The following is a 26,896-nucleotide window of genomic DNA, read 5'->3' as shown; positions in this document are numbered from 1 at the left end:
CCATTCTCCTGTAACTTCATCCCGCTTAGCCCCAAATATTTTCCTAAGCACCTTATTCTCAAACACCCTTAACCTATGTTCCTCTCTCAGAGTGAGAGTCCAAGTTTCACAGCCATACAGAACAACCGGTAATATAACTGTTTTATAAATTCTAACTTTCAGATTTTTTTGACAGCAGACTAGATGATAAAAGCTTCTCAACCGAATAATAACAGGCATTTCCCATATTTATTCTGCGTTTAATTTCCTCCCGAGTGTCAGTTAATGTCCTCACATGCATAAAAATCACCCCCTCCATCCTGACCAATTGCCGTAAAAAAACACACATACAACCCCACCCCCCGATCATTATTAATTCCATTAGTACAAAAGTAAGAAAGAAAATATTGACTAACCTTCTTAACATTTCCTGGACTGCAGGTTTCAACTTTCTGAATGTAATGACTTCCTTACGTTTGTAGAGCATTGAAACAACAGCATCAACACAACGGAAGATTTCTGCAAGATGGCGATAATTGAATGGAAGGGTGAGGGTTGGAGTTCCAGGAAGAGCCAATGATGCGTAAGACTTGAAAGCTGGAGATTTCGTTGGAGTGGTCTGTGGACTTGAGTAACCTTTCTGTGGACTGGTGAAGATGTTCTTTTGAGGGCTGCAAAATGAAACACATTTCAATGACGATTATAATAATAATAATGCAACGACCTTTAATATCAGCCATTCTAATCAACCATAAATCTCTTAAATGCGAAGTCATAACGTTATTGTTGTTGTTTTCTAATGCCAGGCGTTTGACAATAAAGCCATTTGACCTCTTGCGCTCCAATATTATTCAAAGATATTATCATGGTCAGCCACTGAAGCACAGATTTTGAGGTGTTCCGAATCCAATTCATGGTTTGAGTTGCACAATGGGCAGTTAGGGGACTGATATATTCCAATTCTATGCAGGTGCTTGGCCAAACAATCATGGCCTGTTGCCAATCTAAATGCAGCTACAGACGATTTTCGTGGTAAATCGGGAATTAACTGTGGATTTTGATGCAGAGAGTTCCATTTTTTCCCTTAGGATTGAGTTATCAAATTTTGTTTGTTGAAGTTTAAGTATGTAGATTTAATAAATCTCTTCACGGAGTAATACTTATATTTAGTAACAGGTCTGTAAGTAGCAGTGCTGCCCTTCTTTGCTAAAGCATCCGCATTCTCATTTCCCAGGATTCCACAATGGGATGGTATCCATTGGAATACAATTCTTTTATTGAGTGATATTAATTATTGTATTATTATTATTATATTATTATTATATGTGTGGTTTATTAAATCCAATACAGTAGATAAACTCTATTTCAAAATCCAGCTATAAAATTAATTACTGGAGCATTAAAAATTAATTCCAATCGTTGCTGTGAAGATTTTTATGAATACTCGAAACATAATTGAAGAACTGAAAGAATAAACACTAACACAGTGTGAAAAATTAATTACACTACCATATACAGGAAGAGGGCTGCATAGAATTGGAATATATGAGTCCCCTAACTGCTCATTGTGCAACTCAAACCAAGAAATGGATTCGGAACACCTCAAAACCTGTGCTTCAGTGGCTGGTCATGATAATATCTTTGAAAAATATTGGAGTGCAAGAGGTCAAATGACTTTACTGTCAAACGTCTGGCATTAGAAAACAGCAACAACATACAGGAAGAGGGAAAGGAATTAGCCACCCTATCCCATTATCTCCTGGCTTAGCTGCCTCATAAGTGGTGCCTTGTTGGTATCACTTGCGAGGTTCAGACTTGTCTTTGGACAGTTGACTGAACAACATATAGGAAATAGTATAATATCCGAACTGTGGATAGGTTAAAAACACAGAAAAATTTTATGAAGTTAGTACAGTAAATTAAAAAGATGTATTCCTCAAAGGAAAGAAAACTTATTAATGAAAGACAACCCATCAAATACCATTCATATAGAACACTGTTTGGCCCTCATGGATGATAAAAAAATGTGAAACATAAATTTTACAGACACTAGTAATAAAACAATTGAGACAATATGCCAACATAAGGAATAGTTACAAATTTATACAGATGAATCTCTTGGTTACAAATTTATACAGATGGATCTCTTATATCACATTCAAGAGGAGCAGTAGCTGGAGGAACATGTGCTCTCTTTTCATTTTACCATTTGTAAGAGAATATATAACAAATTTTGAAGAAGTTATTGCTATTTATATATCTCTGAAAAAACTCTTATACAGATCAAATAAATCCCACAAAGTTGTCATATTATCAGATTTCAAGAGTGGCCATACAAGCTGTAATTTCACAACAGTGGAGAATGCACCATGACAACACACAACCTCCATATCACGAATCAAGTCATGCAATTTCTTGCTAAATCCAACATAACCTGTGTACTATACCCGACTTACAGCCCCGATCTCGCTCCCACTGACTTTTTTATCCTCGTTACTAAAGGTAAAGCTCCGGGGCATTCAATTTAAGAACTCTGAAGTAGTTCTCAAGAAATGTGAAGACGATTCTCAAGGATCTGGCAAAGAATGGCCTTCATTATGTGTGCAAGAACTGGAAGAAACGCTATAACAAGTGCATTCAAGTAGAAGGGGTCTACTTTGAAAAAGATCACGTAAACAGTGAAGTAGAGTAATAAACATCTGTGAAAAAAAAATTAGTCTCATTTTTCTTGATCAGTCCTTGTACTAGGTTAGTGCATAAATTCGTAGCGTTTTTGTTTCGCGTGTTGGTACTCCATTTGCTATGGGTTTATTTATCGATTGTCATATTTTATTTGAAGTTCAATTGTTGTGCTTGAGTTTACATATTGAAGTTTTCATTTTTGCAGATAGTGAGTAGAGCCATGGACGTTAGAAAATGGAGTGTCAAGAGGAGACAGTGGAACATTTCCGACATATTCTTCTTTTTGACTTCAATAGAGGGATGAAAGCAGGAAGACCTTCAGAGTTTGATGAAGACAGTTTAAACACATTAATCCACAATGATCCATGTCAGCGTACTTGAGAACTGGCAAATGTGATGAACTGTGACCATTCCACTATCGTGCGACATTTGCGTTCATTGGGCAAGGTTAAAAAATCAGGTGCATGCTCTAAGCCAAAACCACAAAAATCAGCAAGTGGCCATAGGTGCATCTTTGCATGCTCGTCATCGATTGGCTCGCGAACAACATCGAATATTCCTAACCAATATCGTTACTGGTGACGAGAAATAGGGTCTTTATGCTAACATAAGGAAAAGAAACGAATGGTTGAGCCCGAACAAAAAAGCAGCTCCCCATACAAAGGCAGTGTGTATCCACAAAAGATGTTATGCATCTGGTGGAACTGCGAGCGTGCTATACTACGAAATTGCTTTTCAGAGATGTAACCATCACTGCCGACATTTATTGTCACCAACTGAGACATCTTGCACACACAATTCAAGAAAAACGACCAACAAGACTGCATGAAGTGATGCTACTCCACAATAACGCCTGTCCGCACTCTGCTAACCTGACACAAAACACTATCCAGGAGTTGGGTTGGGAAGTCATTCCGCACCCACCTTATTCACCTGATCTTGCGCCCTCGGATTATTTTCACCTTTCCCACTCTTTATCGAACAACCTTCAAGGAATTTTCTTTCCGGATGAAAATGCTCTACGAACATGGCTTGACGACTTCTTTAACTCAAAACCACGCGATTTCTACAGGCATGGAATCGAAAAACTACTCCAGCGTTGGCAGACTGTTGTAAATAGTGAAGGAGAATATACTGTTGATGATTAACTTCTCTCTTATGTGCATCTGATGTGTTTAATAAACTTATGAAAAATTGCTACGAATTTATGCACCAACCTAATATTATGGGAACCAAACTGTTGAATTAGTAATTATTTGAGATCTTTTTGCTGCATTTCAGTCTCTCTCGTAAAATACTATTTTTTTTCAAATTATATCTTTGTTGAGGTACAATGTCATTAAAATACTGTACACATAGTTTGGCATCACCTGGCAGGTACTTCAACTTCTATAGTCTGGAACTTCTGCAACTGTGGATTCAGAGGATCCTTCTTCGTCTTTTCAGGTGTTGTCTGCTTTAATGCAACTTTATCGAATCTAGATAAGGCCTTCTTCAATTCAGCTAATTTGGCATGTCTACTTAATTTCTTCTTCATTTCATCGTACGTCAAGTCCTACAAAAAACACAATACTAATTAACTTGAAGAGTAAAGTGTAAGTACATTTAGTTTTCGCAAACCACACACTAACAAAATACTGTTTTACAGATGATAAAAGCAAAAATTTATTTCCAGCTCTTCCACGTCAAAACATCGTAAGTTTAAACTCACGCAGTAACACGAAATTTTTGTTTTTAGCACGAATTTATTCAAAATTAGTGTTTATCAAGATGAATTTTGATCTGTTTAGGAAATTTTAATTTAAAGCGCTAAAAATGATACATTTATTGGAAGTGCTTGCTTTGCTTATAGATATTTTCTCAGACTATCATTCACTAATAATAATATAATATACTATATAATATAATATATATACACAAATTCCACAATTTGGGACATCTGGCCGAAATCTACGGCTGACCACTAGGATCCAGAATACAAAGCAGAGGTTAAATTAAAAATACAATACGATTGCGGAGAGAATACGGAATTTAATCACTTAATCACTCATTTAAAGTTGTGTGACTGCAATCTGTGTATATTTTTGTGTGATTTTACTTTGTTTATAGTGTTTGTTTTTTTCCTTTTTATTTCTGTTATTGTATTTGTATTTCTGGTGGTGTGGAAGAGAAGGCCTGATGGCCTTAACTACACCAGAATAAATAAATAAATATAAACACCAAAAATTGTATGTCCTTGTGAAACCTTACAGTTTGAAATATTTTTCTCATCAGCAGGGGCCAAAAGAGACATTAAAACAAAGACACTATTTTTTAATTGGTTATTTTGTGATTCTTTATCAACTGCTATCGTTACCTAGCATCTGAATGAGATGACAGTGATAATACCAGCGAAATGAGTCTGGGTTCAATGCCAAAAGTTACCTCACGTTTGTTCTCAATGGGTTGAGGGAAAACCCTGGAAAAACTTCAACCAGGTAATTTGTCCCAACCAGGATTTGAACCCAGGTCCACCTGTTTCATGGTCAGGCATGCTAACCGTTACTCCACAGCAGTGGACAACTCACTGTTAAGAATAAAACTGACCTAGGTGGAATGTTAAGGGGCCATGTTCAGCACGTGCAGGAAATAATGTTCTATCTACACCAGTGGTCATCAACTCAGGTGCTCTTCCGAGGCAATAAGTGCGGCCACGAGCAAGCAAACCAGCCGTGTGCAAGATTCCAAAGATATTGGAGACACTTGTTATGCGATAACTTGAAGCCAGTTTGAAGGAGATACATAACAATACAGTAGAACTTGGTTATAACGACATCCAAGGGACCTTGAAAATTATTTTGTTATGAACGAGTGTCGTAGTAACCGAGATTCACATCATCAGTCTAGTGAGGTGGAAAATTGAAAATATTAAACATACTTAGCCTTATTTTAGATTTATGTATTCACTTTTAAGCATACCATGAACACAATAAAATACATGTACAATTATAAATATAGTATTCTGTATTAAAACAGTTTGTTCATTACTCACCAAACTTCTTTACTGAGGAGTCAAGTAATCAGTCATTTTACTCTGTTGTCTCCTACTTGCCCAATATACACTTTCTAAATCACATTCTGTGTTTATTATTTCAGTTTCAATTTCACTGCTCCCTCCCCTAGCTTCATAGAACATGTTCACAATTCTAATGGCTTCTAAAGCGTCACTCACTTCTTTTAGTGGCCATACTGCGTTAAAATGCGTGCACTTAGTGAAAACTTCCTGTTGAAACTGACCGCATGCAGGTACCATTAATACCGCATGAATTCGGGCAGGTTACAATAGGATGGGGAATCTGCCTTCATTCCAAAGGTCTATGATAGAAGGGAACAGTAAAGGATTTGCCAGATTTCAGCAAAATACTTCTTTAAATACTTTGGTTCTTAGAAAATTGTATTCCAAACTGAGGTTGAATGAAAATGACGTTATATGCGAGGTAGACGCATATACATTTGTCGTATTAAGCAAGGTAGAAAAGCATATGTCTTATGGGGAATTAGTTGGGACCACAGAATATTTGACGTTATAGGCGAGATGTCGCACAAAACGAGGTTGCTATAACCAAGTTCTACTGTATTATACATTTATAGTGCATATACTCCCAAGCAGGCTACAGAAATTGGCGTACTTGAGAGTTTGAATGATCATTCACTTGATTTTGACCTTTTCACAATTGACTTTAAAAGCCACATCGTGTACAAGAAATCCCTCTTCATGATAAGAAAGTTGGAGTTCAATGTGCTGTTAGCGCAAGACGAATATTTCATTTTTATTTTACTTGGTTATTTAACGATGCTGTATCAACTACTCGGTTATTTAGCGTCGATGGAAATGGTGATAGCGAGATGGTATTTGGCGAGATGAGGCCGAGAATTCGTCATAGATTACCTGACATTCGCTTTATGGTTGGGGAAAACCTCGGAAAAAACCCAACCAGGTAATCAGCCCAAGCGGGAATCGAATCTGCGCCCGAGTGCAACTCCGGATCGGCAGGCAAGCGCCTTAGCCAACTGAGCTACGCCGGTGGCTTCAAGACGAATAATTGGTCCGATATTTGAAAAGTAGAACACACTTCGTCCACTCTTCACTGTTCTTAAATTGAGCATTTTAATTATTATGAGGTTAAATATTGTATATATCGATAGAACAAAGAAATCAGAAACAATACAGTGGCCGAAATTAATCGAGTCAATCAGAATGTGTTTTCGCAATATGCCTGTTTAGCCAAGAAAGGTCATTTCCAGCATTTTCTATAAGGTACGATTTTACGACAAGTCACTTTGTTTAAATTACAACATTGCAGAATCAACATCAGGCTTTATTAGCCATTCCTCGTCATAGTAACTCTTTCTATTCCTTATCTTTCACCGTATCAGTTTGTTGCCTATGGAACTCCTTACATCGTCATGTCAGGGATTGCCGAACAGTTAATCAATTTAAATTGAGAATTACTTATTTTTTACATGGAATTGATTCGTGAATGTTGGCTGATTTTATAGGTTATTCTGTTTGTTTGTATAAATTGTCATTTAGACCTATTATACATAGAATTAGGATGTAAATTGTAAGGAACAACTGGATAATACGCACGGCAGACCAATATCGATAGTCAACTCTACTCGCTGGCCACTAGTCACCGGGCCGTACCGAGCCCTATCAAACAAAATATAATCGAAATGGTGGTAGTCAAATTCGCGACTATATTCTTAAATAATTCACTCCATTAGTCAAGTTCAAGGTTTTATGTAGTACAACGGCGGTTTTTTTAATGCATTAAATGAAAATGAAGATGTAATAAGATAATAAACTAGGTTATCACAAGGAAATTAACAGGAAAAAAGGCGTGTTTCACGGAATACAATTAAAATGACGGAAAGTAAATTTCCGGTTAATGTTCGCCAAAGCGTAAAGTACGTAATTATGACGGCGTTGCTGTTTTATTTCTGGCCTATAGAAAAATACCTAGCCTTTTACGGAAAAAAATTTAAGGACCATGAAATTATTCACCGCTTTCATTATAGGCCTATTATTTTTTAACAATATTACGAATCAAAAACTGTCATATTATATAATTTTAACCACTACATGGACGAACCAAATCAAGCTAACCTAACCTAACCAAAGCTAACCTAACCTAACCAAAGCTAACCTAACCTAACCTAACCTAACCAAAGCTAAGCTAACCTAACCAAAACTAATCTAACCTAACCAAAGCTAATTTAAGCTAACCTAACCTAACCTAACCTAACCTAACCTAACCAAAGCTAAGCTAACCTAACCAAAACTAATCTAACCTAACCAAAGCTAATTTAACCTAACCTAAGCTAACCTAACCTAAGCTAAGCTAATCTAAGCTAAGCTAAGCTAACCTAACATAACATAACCTTCGTAAATGCAAGGCCTGTAACCGGAGCAAGAAGGGATCTCAATCATTTAATCTGCAAGTACACGCAAAAATAAATTCAAGTAAGGATCACGCTCCCACTGCATGAGAGGTCCGCGCATGCGCTACAGCAAAACTGTTTCTGTCCCGAGCCTCTCATCTAAGGCACTCGTCATAATTTACTCGCAATATTTACGCAAATACACATTGTCGCTAACAGTGGTGCTATCTCTCAATAATGTTCAGAACGAAGGAGGTAGACAGAGAGAGAAAAAATTTCTCCCGCCAACTACGCCACACACCAACGTCACGTTCTTATGTTGGTGACATTGTGTATTTATTTAAATTTGGTGCTAAACGTAACAGCACGGTTCAAAGTGACCGTGCTAATTCTCCAGTATAGCGAATTGTAATTAATTAATTATGTATCATGTTTAGTCAATATTTCATTATATATAAGCTTCTACCAGAATAAATAAATAAATTTTATACACTTTTTAAGTAGCGGGGTTAATGTACGAGTACGGCTGATTGTGACATGCAAAACACTGTGGCAGCAGTCAATACACATAATAGAAAACCTGTAGTAGAACTCACCTTCTGTTTTTTCGTGCCAGGAGACATTTTCTGTGGAGTCATCAATCCAAGTTCTTTCCTTCCTGTAACTCGTTCATCCAAGTTATTGTTACAATTTTGTGTAGAAGATGAAGGTTCATTCTCACTATTTTTATCCGCTCTCATTTTCTTCTTTGGTGATAAATGACCTTTCAATTGAAACACAACCGGTCTTTGAACAGGAATGGTTGTATTTTTCTTCGGGCTTGAAGATTTTGTATCCTGAAAGGTATTAAGATATAAGTAGATCAGCATTATAGTCTAGCTATTTACATACATATACCGATTTCCTTAATCTTCATTTATTGTATTCCATAGATCTTAAAATAACATTGCTGCTCTGACATGCGGAAAAAGTTAACAATTTGTGTACAAAAAATATATAATGCATACTAAGCAGATTACCTGTTACCACAAATTGTGTGAAAAGCAACGTTTTGGAAGTTACTTCAATCGCTACAACGAACATAGACAAAAATTATCGTATGGCCTATATACGTAACTTTCTCCTCCCTGCCATTTTCTTTGAAACCAAATCATATTTTTGTTATTGCAAGTCAAAACTTTGCAGCATATCCAAATCCCACTGTTTCTACCAAACTTACGATGCAAGATTCCTACTATAAAAAAAAGTCAAACTTCATTAAGTTAAATCTGAGATCACAAATACAAGGGTTATTACAAGCTGTTGCTATGCTCCTACTTTTAGCCGTCTAGATTATCAGTTTCTTATGTACTTTTACAGCAGTTACTTCTGCTAACAAAAAAAGAGAACAATCCTCAACCTAAATAATCGACACTTCTTATCAGTAATCTATTTTAATCACTATTATTGTATGCCACAAAATCTTAGTTGCAATATTGAAATAAGAATACGGTCATTGAATACAGGAGGCATAGGCTAGATAGTTGCAGAACTTGCCATTTTCACATATTGGAGTGCAAGAGGTCAAATGACTTTATTGTCAAACGCCTGACATTAGAAAACAACAACATTTGTGTGAAGATAACTGGGTGTACCCTCTCAAGTTATGTAACGATTCTAAAAACTTGATACCTTTGTCACTTTTGCTCACGTTTCATCAACAAAATTACAGTATGATTCATACTGCCTACTTCAGTCAGCATAATTTATACAGTTACTCAGGTTATGCTAACTATAGGCAAATAAAATTCGAGTCATGATCGCAATCTTACCATAGAAGGTTCTTCATTCTTCGTAGGGTTTTCATCATTTACAACAAATGGTTTGTTTGATACAGGATTATCTTTATTTTTCAGCATTTCACGAATATCACACTGCGCTGAAGGTTTAAGATTAATAGGAACAGTTTTCTTTTCTCTTACTAGACCTATACATTTATTTTCAGAAGTCTGCTTCAGTACTGAATTACCGTTGTCTTCCGATAATACAGAAGTAGGTTTCTCATTTATTTTTGCATTAGAATATTCGGAATATTCTTTAGGAAAGCCCTGAAGTTCGATTACATTCTTCTCACTGCTTTCGATAGGGAATACTGTAGAAGAATGCAACGATGTTAATCCTTCACCATTATTACTAATGAACACCTTCTTTCGACTATTAAGTTCTTCTCCCTTTCTTTTGCGTTTATTAAAATAATTTGTAATTGATGTTTGGGCCATTCTCGTTTCTTCAAGCGCCCTTCGATCCGCAGCTTTCCAATTAACAGTAAATGCAAACAATTTTAGTCACCACGAGACATTCACTCCAACTCCACCATAAACCAAGCAACACACACACCAACTTCCCGCGTTTTCTGTGGAACAGTTGAACAAAGTTCCATCTGGTATTGATGATTGGTACTAAGCCATGGTATGTAGAACCCCTATAATCAGAGGCAGAACACACTTTTAACAGCTTCTTTCTTTCTTTTTAAATTAATCTTTTGGATATACTATCGAAATCATGAGGGTGATCTCTTTCTTCCTAATTATTTACAAATACTGAGAGATAGTTCATGGTATAATGCTGCACTCCCATCATAACCAGGATGTGCAGCATGAAAACAAGATCAGAGCCATCTTTACTGAAAATGGTCTGCGAAAATTCAACCATAGTTCTAGTGATCCTAGATCATGTGTTCAAGGATATAGCATACTAGTATCTCTGACATATCATCAATTTTCAAGATAAGTTGAAGGTTAATAACTGCGTTCATTGTTTTGTTATTTATAATAATTCTTGTTATAGAATTAATTAGTATATCGTAAACAGACACAATCAGTTAATTAACTTCGCTGTCAAAGTGATATTAGACCGGTTACACAGTATATGTGCTTATTCTGTGGTTGGTAGTCCCACCATCTGATTGCTCGCTGAGATTCGGAATACGCTGTATCCAAACATGCTCGACGAATCTGCTTAAACATTAACAAAGTTATATGTTCATGAAGTATGCTTTAATAAGTATGTAGTGAAACATTTTATTATAATTAGAAGCAGATATGGGCCCCACATGTATTTATTGCATCATGATATTCAATTCTTTAAGGAACACTTCAATTGCGCCACTTTGTGATATCAGATGGAGAGAAATTTCCCACATTCCGGGAAAAAGGAAAATAATTATCAAAAAGGGAAATTTTAGCATTTTTAGCAACTTTTTAAATTTCATAATTCTATTTATTTTTCTGTCAGTTTTCTTAACTAATTTAGAGAATTAATATGACTTAAAACTTTCTTACTTAAAACGTTATCGTTTAAATGAGGTTATGTACTCTGACGTTCAAAAGTATCTGACCTGCGATTTTGCGATCGTGTAAGCGACCTTTCTACCCACGGGATCAACACGTTGCACGGGATGTCTGAATCAAAGATATAAGAAATTGACAAACTTTGAAATAGTTCCGCTATTTCAAATAGGTGACCCTATTTTGGGGACGGGTAAAAAAGTATTTGGGAGAATGTAGATGTAGATTAAGGTGAAGCTCCCTGTAAAGCAGACTTGAATAATTTCAAGGGGAAAATTGTTCCGGGGCCGGGTATCGATCCCGGGACACTTCGTTTGCGCATGAATGCTCTACCGACTGAGCTATCCAGGAACTACACCCGAAACTGTCCCAATTTTTTCCTTTATATCCACAGAACTCGAGTGGGCTGACAAGGTGCCAGAAACCCAACTTTGAGTGCACACAAACTCTGTGTGACTTGGATTGTTGTTTTCCGTTAACGTACCTACAGAAATTATTCAAGTCTGCTTCACAGGGAGCTCCACCTGAAAGCTAGATTTGCGTAATATATACCTCACTGGAAACTCAAAGTTTTTCTACTAAAGACCGTCAAACTTATCAATTCACAAATGTGATGAACATAAAGATGCTGTTGTTTACATAAAAGATTAACGTTTTCGGTTCCAATGAACCATCATCAGATCAATAAATAGACCTACAGAGTACTTTATGTTACAAACAAACAGTGAAGATATATTTTAAGTAGAACAGAATACATATTGGAAAGCAAAGATATATAAAAACAATGCACTGAACATTAGCAATAAAAATCTATATATAATACAATAAAATTACTTATTAAAAATGATTAATCATTGGCGTCTATATGAAAAAGAGTATTTAGCAGCGTCTTGAGACGTATAGTATTAAAATACAATATTATTGCAAATTACGTAACAAATGGTAGCATGAAGACTGCATTTACAAGAATATCAATTCTAATGTGCTGGTACAGATTGACATTAAAAACGAACAGAAGTGGATTATACAGCTTCATGCGTTGAAAGGTGAACACAACGTTCGCAGCATATAAAGTCTTGCAGTTTGAAAATAAATATGTGAAAAATTTTAGTTTGGGGAAAAATAATATTGATCACTACATATTGATAATGTGGAAACCAGATAAAGCGAAATGGGGTTGTTAAGGTAACCACAAAGACAAAAACCTCGTACTTACAGAACTGATGCGAAAGATGAGTGTGTCCGGAACTGTAAAAAGACCAGCAACAAGTGTTAGCGAATGTCACGTTTACAAAGTGTCTAGGTGACATGAAATTGAAAAGTAGGGGGAGAGGGAAGTGTATTGGTATGTTGGGGGTCACGTGTGTTGGGAGGTTTCAGATTATAAAGTGGACTAAGTATAGAGCATATCAAAAGTCCGGTAACACTTTCAATATTTTATTACACAAAAACTACTAATGGTAGCACTTTCAAACACACGTCAGTTTAAAGTCAAACTATCAAAGTTCGTTTTACACCTTACAGAGATTCAATGTGTGAACCACGAGTGACTCGGCAGATGTCCAAACGATAATCAAACTCTTCCCATACCCTTTTCAACATATCCTCTGTGACCGTGGCGGCAGCTTCTCGAATTCTGGTTTTTAGTTCCTCTAACTCACGTGGCAAAGGCGGTACAAACACACGGTCCTTTAGTTACCCCCATAGAAAAAAGTCACATCCAGTCATATCGGGTGACCTTGGTGGCCATGTCATGAAACATCTGTCCCTTACTCCAGCACGTCCTATCCAACGATCAGACATCTCCGTATTCAGGTAAGCACGAAATGCATTGTGGAAATGTGGCGGAGCCCCATCTTGCGGAAAGATGAAATCTATATCTATATATGATCTAGCAATGAGTTCGAAAGAGAATATAGAGCGGCCATAGCGCCGCCATGTTTTAAGAAAATTTAACGACCGTCCGCCATTAGCTTAAGCGCCCAAAACAGAGTGGGCGTGGCGATAAGCGAGTGTTGGAATCGTGAAGCTGTCAAAATTTCGTTTGCATAAATCACTTAAACTGAAGTGTAAAAACCTAGTGTTTCGTCAAATACGTGCTAGTAACTTAATCTAAAATAAAGAACTTATGTATGCTATACAGGGATTAAAATGAATTGCCAAGCCCGGAGAAGCGAAGCGAGCATCAAGTCGGCCGTGGTCATGGACTACATTGCGTTAAGATTATTATATCCTAGACAGACGTCAGAAGATACTAGTCAATCAGGGACGTCTCTAAATAAGAACAACAACAACAACTTTGTTGTGACCGGCCGCCATACTTAAACAATAACGTTTCTGTCGAAAATGATATTTATTTAGATTGCAATTAGGAATCGCTGAAAATGAATTCGAAAACAGATGTAAATAGACGGGTTCTTGCTATAAAGGCCAAAAAGAAACGCCATAAACCTGGTAAAAGGAAAGGGAAGAACGAAGAACATGGCTCAACTGCCAACAGAGACACTCGATCATACTCAAACAAGGTAGATCCATGTCATTCCTCTTCGAATGAAACCATTGAGGATGATGAGGACGAATATTTTAGTTCGGATGAAGAAGAACAGGAAGATCCTGCGGATTATTGCAAGGGCGGATATCATCCAGTAAAAATTGGGGACTTCTTCCAAAGCAGATACCATGTTACTAGGAAGTTAGGTTGGGGTCACTTTTCCACAGTGTGGTTATGCTGGGATCTTGTAGACAAGCAGTTTGTTGCTTTGAAAGTAGTTAAAAGCGCATCTCATTTTACGGAAACCGCACTAGACGAAATAAAGCTTCTAAAAACTGTTCGTGACAGTGATGTGAATGATCCAAAGAGAAATAAAACCGTGCAACTTTTAAACGACTTCAAGATAAGCGGTGTCAATGGCACTCACGTGTGTATGGTGTTCGAAGTGCTTGGCCACAACTTACTGAAATTAATCATCAGAAGCAATTACCGTGGCATACCTCGCGCAAATGTAAAATCAATAATCAGGCAAGTCCTAGAAGGGTTAGATTATCTTCATACTAAGTGCAAGATAATTCACACCGATATCAAACCAGAAAATGTTTTGATATGTGTTGATGAGGCATGTATAAGAAGGTTAGCTTCAGAAGCCACAGAACTGCATACAATGGGTCTAAAGCTGCCTGTTTCGTTGATAAGTACTGCGCCAAAAGAATTTCAAGAACCGAACCCAAATGCAAAGATGTCAAAAAACAAAAAGAAAAAATTGAAAAAGAAAGCAAAAAGGCAGACAGAATTGCTGAAGAAACAAATGGAACAAATCGAAGAATTAGAAGAACAAAAGCAGAGAGAGCTTGAGGCAGAAAGTTACCAAAGTCCCATGACAGAAAGTGACTCAACTTCAAAACAGCCAGAGCCAGAGAAATATGACGATGATGAAGAGGGGAAGGATGATGACAGAAGTGACAATAACTCAGGTGAATGCAAGGTTATAAATACAACTTATCAAAATGGCTGCAATAAGACAGAACTCTGTAATAAATCGATAGGGAGTAGTGAAATAGAAGGAAGTGAAGCCATGAATACGCAACAATCATACGAAGAAAAGAGCTGTGAGGAAGGTGGAAGTGACACTATACAATCGGAAGAAGTGAAGATTATTGAAGAATCTCTAGAAAAGAATAAAAAATCGCCTGTATTCCCACGTCCCCCAGTAGCATTTACAGCATTCAACCAAGAATCCAAGACACGTCAACCAGATCCTGCTTTGGAAGAGTGTGATGTGGAGGTGAAAATAGCAGACCTGGGTAATGCTTGTTGGGTGAATAGACATTTTACTGAAGATATACAGACAAGACAGTACCGTTCTCTTGAAGTCCTCTTGGGAACAGGTTATGGAACATCTGCTGATATTTGGAGTACTGCCTGTATGGCCTTCGAACTAGCTACAGGTGACTACTTGTTCGAACCACATTCTGGTGAAGACTACACTCGTGATGAAGATCACTTGGCCCATATCATAGAGCTCCTGGGTGAGATACCTAGGAGGATAGCCATGTCCGGGAAGCATTCTCGTCAGTTCTTCACGAAGAAATGTGAATTGCGACATATAACAGGACTAAAACCTTGGGGACTGTTTGAGGTTTTAACGGAAAAGTATGAATGGGATCATACGGAGGCGCAGGAGTTTACCGCATTTCTGCGCCCAATGTTGGACTTTGATCCTAACCGACGTGCCACAGCAGCAGAGTGCTTAAAACATCCTTGGCTGAACTAGCAAGAACTCAGTGTTGTGTTTAAGAACTGCTAAATCCATAGTTCCAAATTGTCACCAAAATAATTAGTAATCAACCAACATAGCAGTTAAATTTTGCATAGATTATCAATATTGTTGAAAAATGAAACCAAATAGGATGCCCCCATAACATGATTGACTTTTATCTAAACATCTTCACTGCTTTCAGGAGGCATTATGTTAAAACTGTATAGCAAAATTAAGATAGTTCTTCCATATTTATTTCATATCGAGGTTATGTTTTATTATTTATGTTGAGAAAATTTTCGGAGACAGTCTCAAATTTGTCTGCATTGTATTTTAAGTTACTGCACAAGTGGTAGGATATAATGTGCCAGAAGGTGTGGAAGTCAGTGTAACAGAGTTGAATATTATCTCAACTAAAGACTGTTAGGAGAAGACTTCATATAATAGCATATTCATCACAAATAGAGGGTAAGTTGTGCTACTTCTTTTAATTGCTTAGCCCTTATTCGTATGCTGAAAGTGTAAAATTTAGCAAAATATCTTATTCAGAAATATTTATGTATATCATAATGAATTGTTACATGTGGTTGAACATTTATTCTTCTTTCTGAATTAGCAGTATGTGAAGTATGTTTAAGCGAATATATTCAGTATAAAAAAAAAAAGTATTTCTTTACAATTGAGCTACCAAACAAAGGTAGGATACCCTATATTTACGTGCTTGGCTTCTAGTAATCACAGATTTATACCTATCGTAATTGAAAGCATTTCAACAAATGGTTTTATTAACTGAATCCTAAAAATAAATGTCAAGTAATATATGTACCGTAAACAAAGGACAAATTGAGCAGCTACTCCAATTTCGCACTGGAATTAAGAGCTGAAAGTTGCTGTGAAAGTGGTGGCTGGTGCAGAGGCGGCATCGCATGCCTTGCATGTAAGCTTTTTGGTAGGTACACAGAAAGCGAGTTTTCGTAAGGTCGAGTGTCAGTGACAGGTTGGGTGTTAGTTCAGGCTTTTGGTATGCTTTGCATATATGCATTTTAGTTGGAGTGTGGGTATGGATAGATATCCGCTTTTCTTTGGTAAATCAATTGTAAAGAATTGCCAAACAAATTTTACCCTACAAAGAATAAATAAATTGAGTTTGCATATATTATGTAATATATGCATGTTCATTATAGGCATGTTTTAGCTTGCAGTCCGGATATAGACTATAAAAGCTCAGAACAACTTGTATAAAAAACCAATGATGGTGTTATTTCAGTGCTCCATTTACTTTTTGTGAGAGTGCCAGAGTGGAAGGTATACAATATATTTGTATTTAGATGGTTGAAATATATATTTTACATTTAAATATCGCATTATATGAGATAGTACCAGATGGTATTTACGAAACTTTCCATTAAATGCGTTACATGTATAGGAAATAGAAAAAGAAATTCGATATTCAAATAATTTAAAATTTATTATTATTTTAGATATTTATAGAATTATTGCTCAAAAGTATAATTAAAGACCTGAATTGAAAAAGACATCCTAAAGCAAGAAAACTATGTAGGCTTGCCATATAAGAGTACAGTACTGAAATACATATTTGTATATTGCTTGTCTAGGCAGATGACATGAATATGTTAGGAGAAAATCCGGAAATTTTACTTGAAGCAAGTAAAGAAATAGGTTTGGAAGTAAATCCCGAAAAGACAAAGTAGGCCTATATGATTATGTCTCGTGACGAGAATATTATACGAAATGGAAATATAAACATTGGAAATTTATCCTTTAAAGAGGCGGAAAAATTCAAATACCTGGGAGCAACAGTAACAAATATAAATGATACTCGGGAGGAAATTAAACACAGAATAAATTGGGAAATGCCTGTTAATATTGGATTGAGAAGCTTTTATCATCCAGTCTGCTGTCAAAAAATCTGAAAGTTAGAATTTATGAAACAGTTATATTACCGGTTGTTCTTTATGGTTGTGAAACTTGGACCCTCACTTTGAGAGAGGAACAGAGATTAAGGGTGTTTGAGAATAAGGTGATTAGGAAAATATTTGGGGCTAAGAGGGATGAAGTTACAGGAGAATGGAGAAAGTTACACAACACAGAACTGCACGCATTGTATTCTTCACCTGACATAATTAGGAACATTAAATCCAGACGTTTGAGATGGGCAGAGCATGTAGCACATATGGGCGAATCCAGATATGCATATAGAGTGCTAGTTGGGAGGCCGGAGGGAAAAAGACATTTGGGGAGGCCGAGACATAGATGGGAAGATAATATTAAAATGGATTTGAGGGAGGTGGGCTATGTTGGTAGGGACTGGATTAATCTTGCACAGGATAGGGACCAATGGTGGGCTTATGTGAGCGGCAATGAACCTCCGGGTTCCTTAAAAGCCAGTATATGTATGTATATTTAAAAAGCACTGACTTAGAATCGGACTTGGGATATTCTTTTTTTTTTTACAGGATGGTAACCTATGCAAAACAACATACGTCAGATAAAAAGTTAAATTCAGTAAATTTCGGACTACGGATGTTTGTCAAATCAGGTCTTCAATTTACGAACACAGGAAATTTGAAATATTATCAATAACACAGCTGACAAATGAGTTTTTATGTAGATCCTTGGTTCGTCACAATTTTATAAGATGTATCCAAATACTGTAAGTTACTTTTTCTTTTTAATATACAGTACAATAACACATTTTCATGAAGCACCATTTAGATAAATACTCCAGCATCAGTTTCCCATAAATGCAATGATTGTAACCTCTTATTTCTGGCACTTTCATGCATCTTGTAAAATAAAGCAGACATTGTAATAGTTGAAAACAAGAATGTCATATAAATCACACGTAAATGTATCTTGTAACTCCTTGTTATTTATTTGTTTATTTATTTATGAAAATGTAGTTAATTTCTAGTAATTATAAGATTAGGCCTACCAACTGAATTGGATGAAAGTAGTTCACCAACAATAGACAAATGCCCTCCAGTCTGTAGAAACATTTGTAAAAATGATTATACAGGGATATTAATAAAATGTTAACCTGTGATGATTAGATAATTGCAGATACTGATGTGATCAATAATTTATGCTTACAAATGTGACCATTTTCAGTTCAGGGTGTTACGATATGAGGTGTTGCAAATATTATGGGCAAACTCAATCTCAATTGCGAGTTTGCCTCTAATATGTGCAACACGTCATATCTTGTACTGTACTGTAATTTACTTACCCTACCTGAAAGTACAATATGTACATGAAATACAAATCTGTTCTAAAGAAAATTTGTTACAGTACCATTAAATAAGAATTATGGGAATTAAATGTCGTGACATCAAAATAAGTTTCTGATATTTCACATAGATTTTCATTTGAAGATATTAAAAGTATATTATATATTGTTCTGTTACATATATTACTTTAAATCCAACAATACAACATACCTTTCTTAAAATTCCTGAGTCCTGCTCCATAATAAATTCTAGAGAATTGTAGCCACACATTTCTGTGTCATAGTTTTTTAAGATTTGTGAATGTTACTCTGAACCGGTGCGCATCTGTCTAATAGGTGCAAAATATTTTCGTCAGTGCACATTGTTTATAATGAATCCAAATTAGGTTAAAATCATAAAAAAAAGTAACCTTTTATATAGACGTAAATTTCAAGAAAATCAAGCATGGTGCATGTCTGACGAGTCGAGATCATAATTTGTAGATACTGGTAGACATTAATATGATGTGATGCGAGAAAACAGCAGGTGACTTGTGGCCCACTGCTGGTTGGTTTCTGGCCAGTGAGTAACCATTTCTCCGGCACTTCTACAATACATAACAGTACTAACAATAAATGTTCAATAATTTGGACTTATTGCTCACAGTCGTTGCTGAAAACGGTCCCCAATCTTTCACCAATCTCATCTAATTTTTCTTCTGTAAGAACACTACGTTTTCTGTTTAATTTTCGATTGTTCACTGAGCCTGTCTCTAAATTTTTTAACGAATCTTCTACAGTAATTGTTTTGGCAGAAGGCACAGGTCTGTTTGGAAACTCTATTCGAAATTTACATCTTGTTTTCGCACACGACCTTCTACCTTTTATGTATGTATTGTACATACACACACGTTCATACAATGAGAATTTGTTGGTAGGTATTACCTAAATACACAATAATCACTAAACTTTATACACTAACTTTGTACCCTTGAAGAATCAAGATTTTTGTAACATGACTTGTGACTACAGCGAATGCCATATGGTGACTGAAGATTTACTATGCTGCACCTCTAACAGCCCGCGCATGGAGCGAGCCATCAGTAATCCGCCATTTTCTTGCATCACGTCATAATAATGTCTCTGTACATCCTTAAAAAAATTACACTTTAAAGTTCATTAAGCTTATGAGAAAAAATTCTCTCTACACAGAGAGAGAGAGAGAGAGAGAAACAGCTGATAAGCTGTCAGCACAGTGGAGAGAAAGACATTCTCGTCATTCTGGTATCACATCATATGTCCAAGACTGCATTGCATTATATATTATTTTCATATGACAGCTAGTTCGATTAATTAAAATGTATCTCAGTGAAACGTACAGCAGAGTTTGTATAGGTCAGTTTCTGTCGGATGTGTTTCCAATTCACTGCGGGCTAAAGCAAGGAGATGCACTATCACCTTTACTTTTTAACTTTGCACTAGAGTATGCCATTAGGAAAGTCCAGGATAACAGAGAGGGTTTGGAATTGAACGGGTTACATCAGCTGCTTGTCTATGCGGATGACGTGAATATGTTAGGAGAAAATCGACAAGCGATTAGGGAAAACACGGGAATTTTACTGGAAGCAAGTAAAGAGACAGGTTTAGAAGTAAATCCCGAAAAGACAAAGTATATGATTATATCTCGTGACGAGAATATTGTACGAAATGGAAATATAAAAATTGGAAATTTATCTTTTGAAGAGGTGGAGAAGTTCAAATATCTTGGAGCAACAGTAACAAATATAAATGATACTCGGGAGGAAATTAAACACAGAATAAATATGGGAAATGCCTGTTATTTTTCGGTTGAGAAGCTTTTGTCATCCAGTCTGCTGTCAAAAAATCTGAAAGTTAGAATTTATAAAACAGTTATATTACCGGTTGTTCTTTATGGTTGTGAAACTTGGACTGTCACTTTGAGAGAGGAACATAGGTTAAGGTGTTTGAGAATAAGGTGCTTAGGAAAAAATATTTGGTGCTAAGAGGGATGAAGTTCCAGGAGAATGGAGAAAGTTACACAACACAGAACTGCACGCATTGTATTCTTCACCTGACATAATTAGAAACATTAAATCCAGACGTTTGAGATGGGCAGGGCATGTAGCACGTATGAGCGAATCCAGAAATGCATATAGAGCGTTAGTTGGGAGGCCAGAGGGAAAAAGACCTTTAGGGAGGCCTAGACGTAGATGGGAAGATAATATTAAAATAGATTTGAGGGAGGTGGGATATGATGATAGAGAATGGATTAATCTTGCTCAGGATAGGGACCAATGGCAGGTTTATGTTAGGGCAGTAATGAACCTCCGGGTTCCTTAAAAGCCAGTAAGTAAGGTACTCGGTTTTGTGGACGTGATCTGGTTGAAACTTTGCTTATTTGGCAGCATAGTATGCATTAGAGCCATGCAAAATAGTGGTTATATTCGGTCAAGATTTGCTTATCATGGAAAGACTTGAGCCCTCTAATTTTTTCTGAATCACCATGCTCAGTTTACCCCATCTGATTGAGCATGTAATGTGTGTATACTTGCCCTGTTCAAGTGTTCAAACAGTATCTGTCATGACGTCATTTCACCTATTCCAAACCCACCAGCTTTTATCGTGAAACAAGGCCTTAGTAATTTTATATTCCTTTCATTTTGTTCTTAGTAGGGAATGTTAATTAAAAAACTAACTTGAATGTTTCATTGCTAACTTCCTTTGTAATCTTAGTTAGAAAAGTCAATGTTTCTTTGCTAACTTCCTTTGTAACTTTAGTTAGAAAAGTCAAATAACAGTATTTTAACTTGTTGTTCAATCAACTGTCTGAAGACAGATGTGAACCTCACAAGTGATACCAACAAGGCACCACTTATGAGGCAACTAAGCCAGGAGATAATGGGATAGGATGGCTATATTTTAACATCACTATTTAACTATTACATTTACTGTAACCTATGAGGAAGGCATAAGTTATAAATCAATTAAAAGGAGTGCTAATGTTCTAATAACTTGCTTTAAACACAATCATATTAAAAAAAACATTCAAAGATGAAAATACATTTTGTTTTATAATAGATTTAGTCTGCTGAAACAAGATCAGATCACTGGCTTGGAACTGAAGGAGTTGTATAGTTGTTGCTGGTAATTAGTTGATTACTAATGTGGTCTGGATTTAATAGCTAGCTGTTACAGTTTCTTAATAACATACCAGTTTTATTGACATGAATGTTACTTGAGTACACAATATACATCTTGCAACTTGCGATAGCACTGGCAGATCTTCGTCATGATCATTTCATTACTTTAGAGTCGACGGCAATTGGGAAGGCGGTAGTCTGCTAACGTTTGTGTCGAGAGAGACAGACAGATAGAGAGAGCACGGCAGCATACAACATTGCCACATCGTACTTCACGCGAACGTGTAATACAAATAGCCCAGAAGAGAATTTAAATTATCAAAAGACAATAATGACCTTAGCCGTTGATTACTGTAAGCATGACATCAAACATAAACTCTTTCCTTCACTAATAATGTTCTTTGCACGATTCTCAATCCCACACCACATGCTTCTGCAGTCGTTTCTTGCTCATTGGCAACGTTGCAGTCAGCATCAAGATGGCCGGCAGCGTTCTGCTCGTCAACTTTTTAAAATAATTATACACCTTAAACACTATTTTCTGCGCCTGCCTGTGCAATACTTGTCTTTTTACAGTCTCTTCTTCCATTTATTTACCTTACACACACAGTAAATGTTAGTTTTACTTATTCATTGTATTGAAACACTCACACATGAACAAACGAACTCGGGAAGTACTTGTTATAGACTGATTCTGATTGGTTCTACTGTACAAGCTTGTGACGTTATGTTCAACAACAAATGAATAAATAAATAAAAATAAAAAATATCAGAAATGCTACGGCGCATGTAGGAGCTGACCGCCTTCCGAACTGCCGTCTAGTCTAGGAGGTTATTAAAATATAAAAATCTATTTTATCTCTTACAGAGGATATATTTCTCTTTCAATCTTTGAATCGGGCTCTCTTCCTGGGTGGTGATAACAGTGTCATTGAAATTTCTATATTGAAGACAAGAATCAAAGAAAAAAAAATGTATTTTAGAATAAAGATAAAGTAAAACAGCCGACTTGCACCCAACACTGGATTTGAGCGTGACATTTAGACTCGGTCACATCCAACCTTGGAGAGAACTGCATATAGCCTACCCAGCAGGCTGGATTAGGTTTATCTCTTATTGTGTGCTGCAGGACTAGCATGCATATAGCCAACGGAATTTAACTGTTATTTCTCTTGTCTACAACAGCACTTTACAGTTTACCAGATGTCATGATTATTCAAACGCAATATAAAAGTTTCTGAAAATTGTTACTATTTGACATATTATACAGAGTGGAAGTGATATACCGGTAAATGCACACATTGAAGGACACAATAGAATACATTAAAATAAATAAAAATAACCTATTACACGTTTTGTAATTAAGTGCATGATTAATTAGAAAATTAGGCTGAAAGTCTGTGTAGTTGACAACCGCATCATCGGCTTATCTACAGGGGCGAATGCTAGTCACGAAAGTTAGGCTTGCTCTTTTATTCATAGAGGAAGATGGGAGGATATAATAATTTATTTTATAATTATGAAATCATTATGAGTCATGGATCATATTCGCTTATGAGATGTAGAAGTTCGATATAACAAACATGGCCAACAAAACAGTTTATTTAGTTTTCTCGACCCTGCCAACCAATGCATATTGTTGTATAGAGCTGCACTGAACGAGTGCACATATTCTCTATAATGTCTGTCTTGTCTTGAATAGTCCTTCGGGAAAATGGATTTAATAATGTTTCAATAACACACAATTCCGAACTCATTGCATTACTTCAAATTAGTGTTTAAGAATTGATAATACATGCAGGAGCTAACACATGCATTCCGCTCATACAATTACTTGCACTCGGAAATCACAGCACATTCCCGCTGTCAATACTGCTCTGTGTAATGTTAAATAGTCGTTGGTGTAGCTCTCGGACCAGAGCTTCAAACAACACATAACAGACGCATGTGCGCCTAGGACGAACTAAGGAGGAAGGCACTTGCGCACGCATCATATTCTCGCTGTTTCTACGTCTTTGCTGTAGCTCCGAGAAAGGAGCAAGTGTTGCGATACTTGCGGTGTGCAAACTGCGTATGGTATTACACCTATATAATGCAAAAATCAAAATAAATTTTAATGTACGTAATCCCATTTTGAGAAATACACATTGTACGAAAATATTGGGCTTGCACAGCAAGCATAGCATGCCCTGAGAAATCGCCCCTGCTTATCTATAAATACACAAACTCAGGTCTGAATAGCAGTATTCCATCCCTTAGTCACTGCAGCAGGGTTGCCAGACTTCCTAATGGCAGGAAATAGTGATACATGTTATGGTTTTTATTTAATTTGCAAGAAAACTGCCCATTTTATTTGAAAACTGCAATGGGCTAAATCATTGCTTAGTAGTTTCTATAATGACAAGAGTGAAAATCAGAACCATATGGGTGATACTTATCGAGTAAAACAGTGTTAATGCTTAGGGGAAAATTATTTTTTTTTCTGAGAAAAGTATTCATTTGGGATTAATATGGTATTAGAATTTTCTGTTCTATTCTATTCAAGCAATAAGCTATTAAAATCTGCGCAATTATATTACTTCTACCCTGTACATAGTATTCACCAATATAATAATAATAATAATAATAATGGTTTATTTAACCTGGCAGAGTTAAGGCCATACAGCCTTTTCTAACACTCAACCTGGAGTAAAACTGTGTTACAAAAAACATTACACATTTACAAAGTACACTACAATTTTACACACAAAACTGAATAAGATAACAACAATGTAATGTAAACAACAAGTAAGTAGAAATCAGACATAATATATAACATACAGAAAGAAAGGCAAAAGCATAATAAAATGTGAACAGTAGGTCAAAATAAATGAGACATACAAATATAAAAAAAATAAGACAATTATTGATGATAATAATAATAATAGTAATAAGTACAAAGCATACAATGAATACAATATTTTTAGGTACACACAGTAAGGAAAATTATGATTATATATAGCTCAAGTTATCACTTTATAGATATACCATTATCAGAAAATTGAAACAAAAAGAAAAAAACATGTTAAATATCACTAGAACATAGAAAAAAAAAGTGAATATGTGGAAACATGCAATACAACACTTGTCATAATAGTAAGTTAGTTTGGCAACTCGTCATAGGATAATTTTCTATCTTGGATTTGAAAGATTTCAATGTTCGGCAGCCCTTGACTTCAGGTGGTAGAGAGTTCCAGTGACGAGAGGTAGCAACAGTGAAAGATCAGGAATACAGAGATGATGTGTGGAGTGGAATTTCTAGTGTGTTATCGCGTTGTGATCGAAGTATAAGTAGGGAAACTTACAGTTTTAAACACATCAAAAAAATTAATACCAATGAAATTATAACTATTTTATTGCTTTTGCTACATAGTCTACAATAAGTTCTCTACCTGGTATCTGGTTATTTTTAGGCAGTGTTCACTCCTTTGTCACAGAGAAGCACATCTTCATTTGAGGGCATTCATAAACTGTTAAAGGCCTTGAATGCTAGAGCATTAAATGACGTCCTTCAACCTTAGGATAAGATGTAATCACAGTGCAGAGATGCTTTTTCCTTCACATTCGATGTATCCTAATACTGATGGTGTGCTATCGTTATAAATGTTCACACCCCTACAGAAGAGAAAGACGACCATATAAAGACTAGCTTCTATGAGGAACTGGAACACACTTTTGATAAGTTATCTAGATATCACATGAAAATTTTACTGGAGGATTTCAATGCTAAACTATGATGGGAGGATTTTTTAAACAGACTATTGGAAAAAAGAGCCTACACGTAACTAGTAATAATAATGTAGTTAGGTTAGTAAACTTTGCCACATCAAAAAATTTAATTGTCAAAAGTACAACATTCCCCCATAAGAATATACATAAATATACTTGGACTTCTCCAGATGGATTGACACACAACCAAATAGATCACATCTTGATAGATAAACGAAGACATACTGATATAGTAGATATTCGAACCTTCAGAGGGGCAGACTGTAATTCTGACCATTATTTGGTAATTGGAGCCAAGCAAGTAGAGCAAACAATTTAATATTAGGAGATTCAATATTCCGAAATTAAAAGATGCAGAAACTGAGCAACATTATCAGGTTGAAATTTTTTCAAATAGGTTTGCTGCTTTAGGAAGTTCTGACGAAGTTGAGAAGGAGTTAGATATTAATAGCATGTGGGAAAATATTAGAGATAACATCAAAATTGCAGCTGAGCAGAGCATAGGTATTATGAAACTAAGACAAAGAAACCAGGTTTGATGAAGATTGTTGCATGGTAGTAGAAAGAAAGAAACAATCAAAATTGAAATTCTTACAGGATCCAGTGCAGGCGAATAGAGATAATTATTTCAATGAAAGCCGGGAAGCAAGTCGTACACTTAGGAATAAAAAGAGAGGTTACTTGAAGGAAAAACTGAATGAGGTAGAAACAAATAGTAAGAATAAAAACATTAGAGATTTATATAAGGGCGTAAAGGAATTTAAGAAAGGATATCAGATAAGGATAAATGCGATCAAGGATGAGAATGGTGACTTACTTGCAGACTCTCATTCCTTCCTGAACAGATGGAAAAACTATTTTGGGCAACTACTAAATGTACATCTAGGCCAAATAGAAATGATCAGTATGAAATTCAAATACAAACTGTTGAGCTATTTATACCTGAACCCACACTTTCTGAAGTCGAAATTGCAGTAGAACAGCTTAAAAAGTACAAGTCTCCAGGTATTGACCAAATTCCAGCAGAATTAACACAAGAGATTGGAAGCACATTACCTAGCGAAATTTATAAGC

The 26,896-nt window shown here is 36.0% G+C and overlaps 3 protein-coding genes across 5 annotated transcripts in view; 2 read left to right on the top strand and 1 right to left on the bottom strand.

Annotated features, from left to right (window-relative positions):
• The window catches only part of dup (double parked), a 54,796-nt gene extending 44,089 nt beyond the window's left edge, over window positions 1–10,707 (bottom strand). For both annotated transcript variants that reach the window (XM_069845156.1, XM_069845155.1), the window contains exons 1-4: window positions 9,897–10,707; window positions 8,682–8,921; window positions 4,032–4,216; window positions 396–650 (exon numbers count right to left, since the gene is read on the bottom strand). In XM_069845156.1, the coding sequence (XP_069701257.1) occupies window positions 396–650; window positions 4,032–4,216; window positions 8,682–8,921; window positions 9,897–10,343 (1,127 nt within the window). In that variant the 5' untranslated portion in view covers window positions 10,344–10,707. The remainder of the gene's footprint in view (window positions 1–395; window positions 651–4,031; window positions 4,217–8,681; window positions 8,922–9,896) is intronic.
• Window positions 10,708–10,788: 81 nt separating this feature from the next.
• The window catches only part of Daao1 (D-amino acid oxidase 1), a 51,228-nt gene continuing 35,120 nt past the window's right edge, over window positions 10,789–26,896 (top strand). The window contains exon 1 of one of the 2 annotated variants that reach the window (XM_069845163.1): window positions 10,789–10,861. The gene's annotated coding sequence lies outside the window, so the exon portion shown is untranslated. Of the gene's footprint in view, window positions 10,862–15,991; window positions 16,133–26,896 lie in introns of those variants that run through there. The other variant, XM_069845162.1, reaches the window with a different exon arrangement.
• Window positions 13,597–15,679, top strand: LOC138713231 (SRSF protein kinase 3-like). The gene has a single exon (XM_069845157.1). The coding sequence runs from the start codon at window positions 13,796–13,798 to the stop codon at window positions 15,677–15,679; it is 1,884 nt and encodes a 627-aa protein (XP_069701258.1). The 5' UTR covers window positions 13,597–13,795.

The sequence above is a fragment of the Periplaneta americana genome, chromosome 14 (assembly GCF_040183065.1).
Source record: "Periplaneta americana isolate PAMFEO1 chromosome 14, P.americana_PAMFEO1_priV1, whole genome shotgun sequence".
NCBI classification, from domain to species: domain Eukaryota; kingdom Metazoa; phylum Arthropoda; class Insecta; order Blattodea; family Blattidae; genus Periplaneta; species Periplaneta americana.
The sequence above is the reverse complement of the archived record's forward strand: the minus strand, read 5'-3'. Positions and strand labels throughout refer to the sequence as shown.

What these genes read in the sequence shown, in the direction of transcription:
- LOC138713231 (XM_069845157.1), top strand. Translation starts at nt 13,796, where the DNA reads ATGAATTCGAAAACAGATGTAAATAGACGGGTTCTTGCTATAAAGGCC.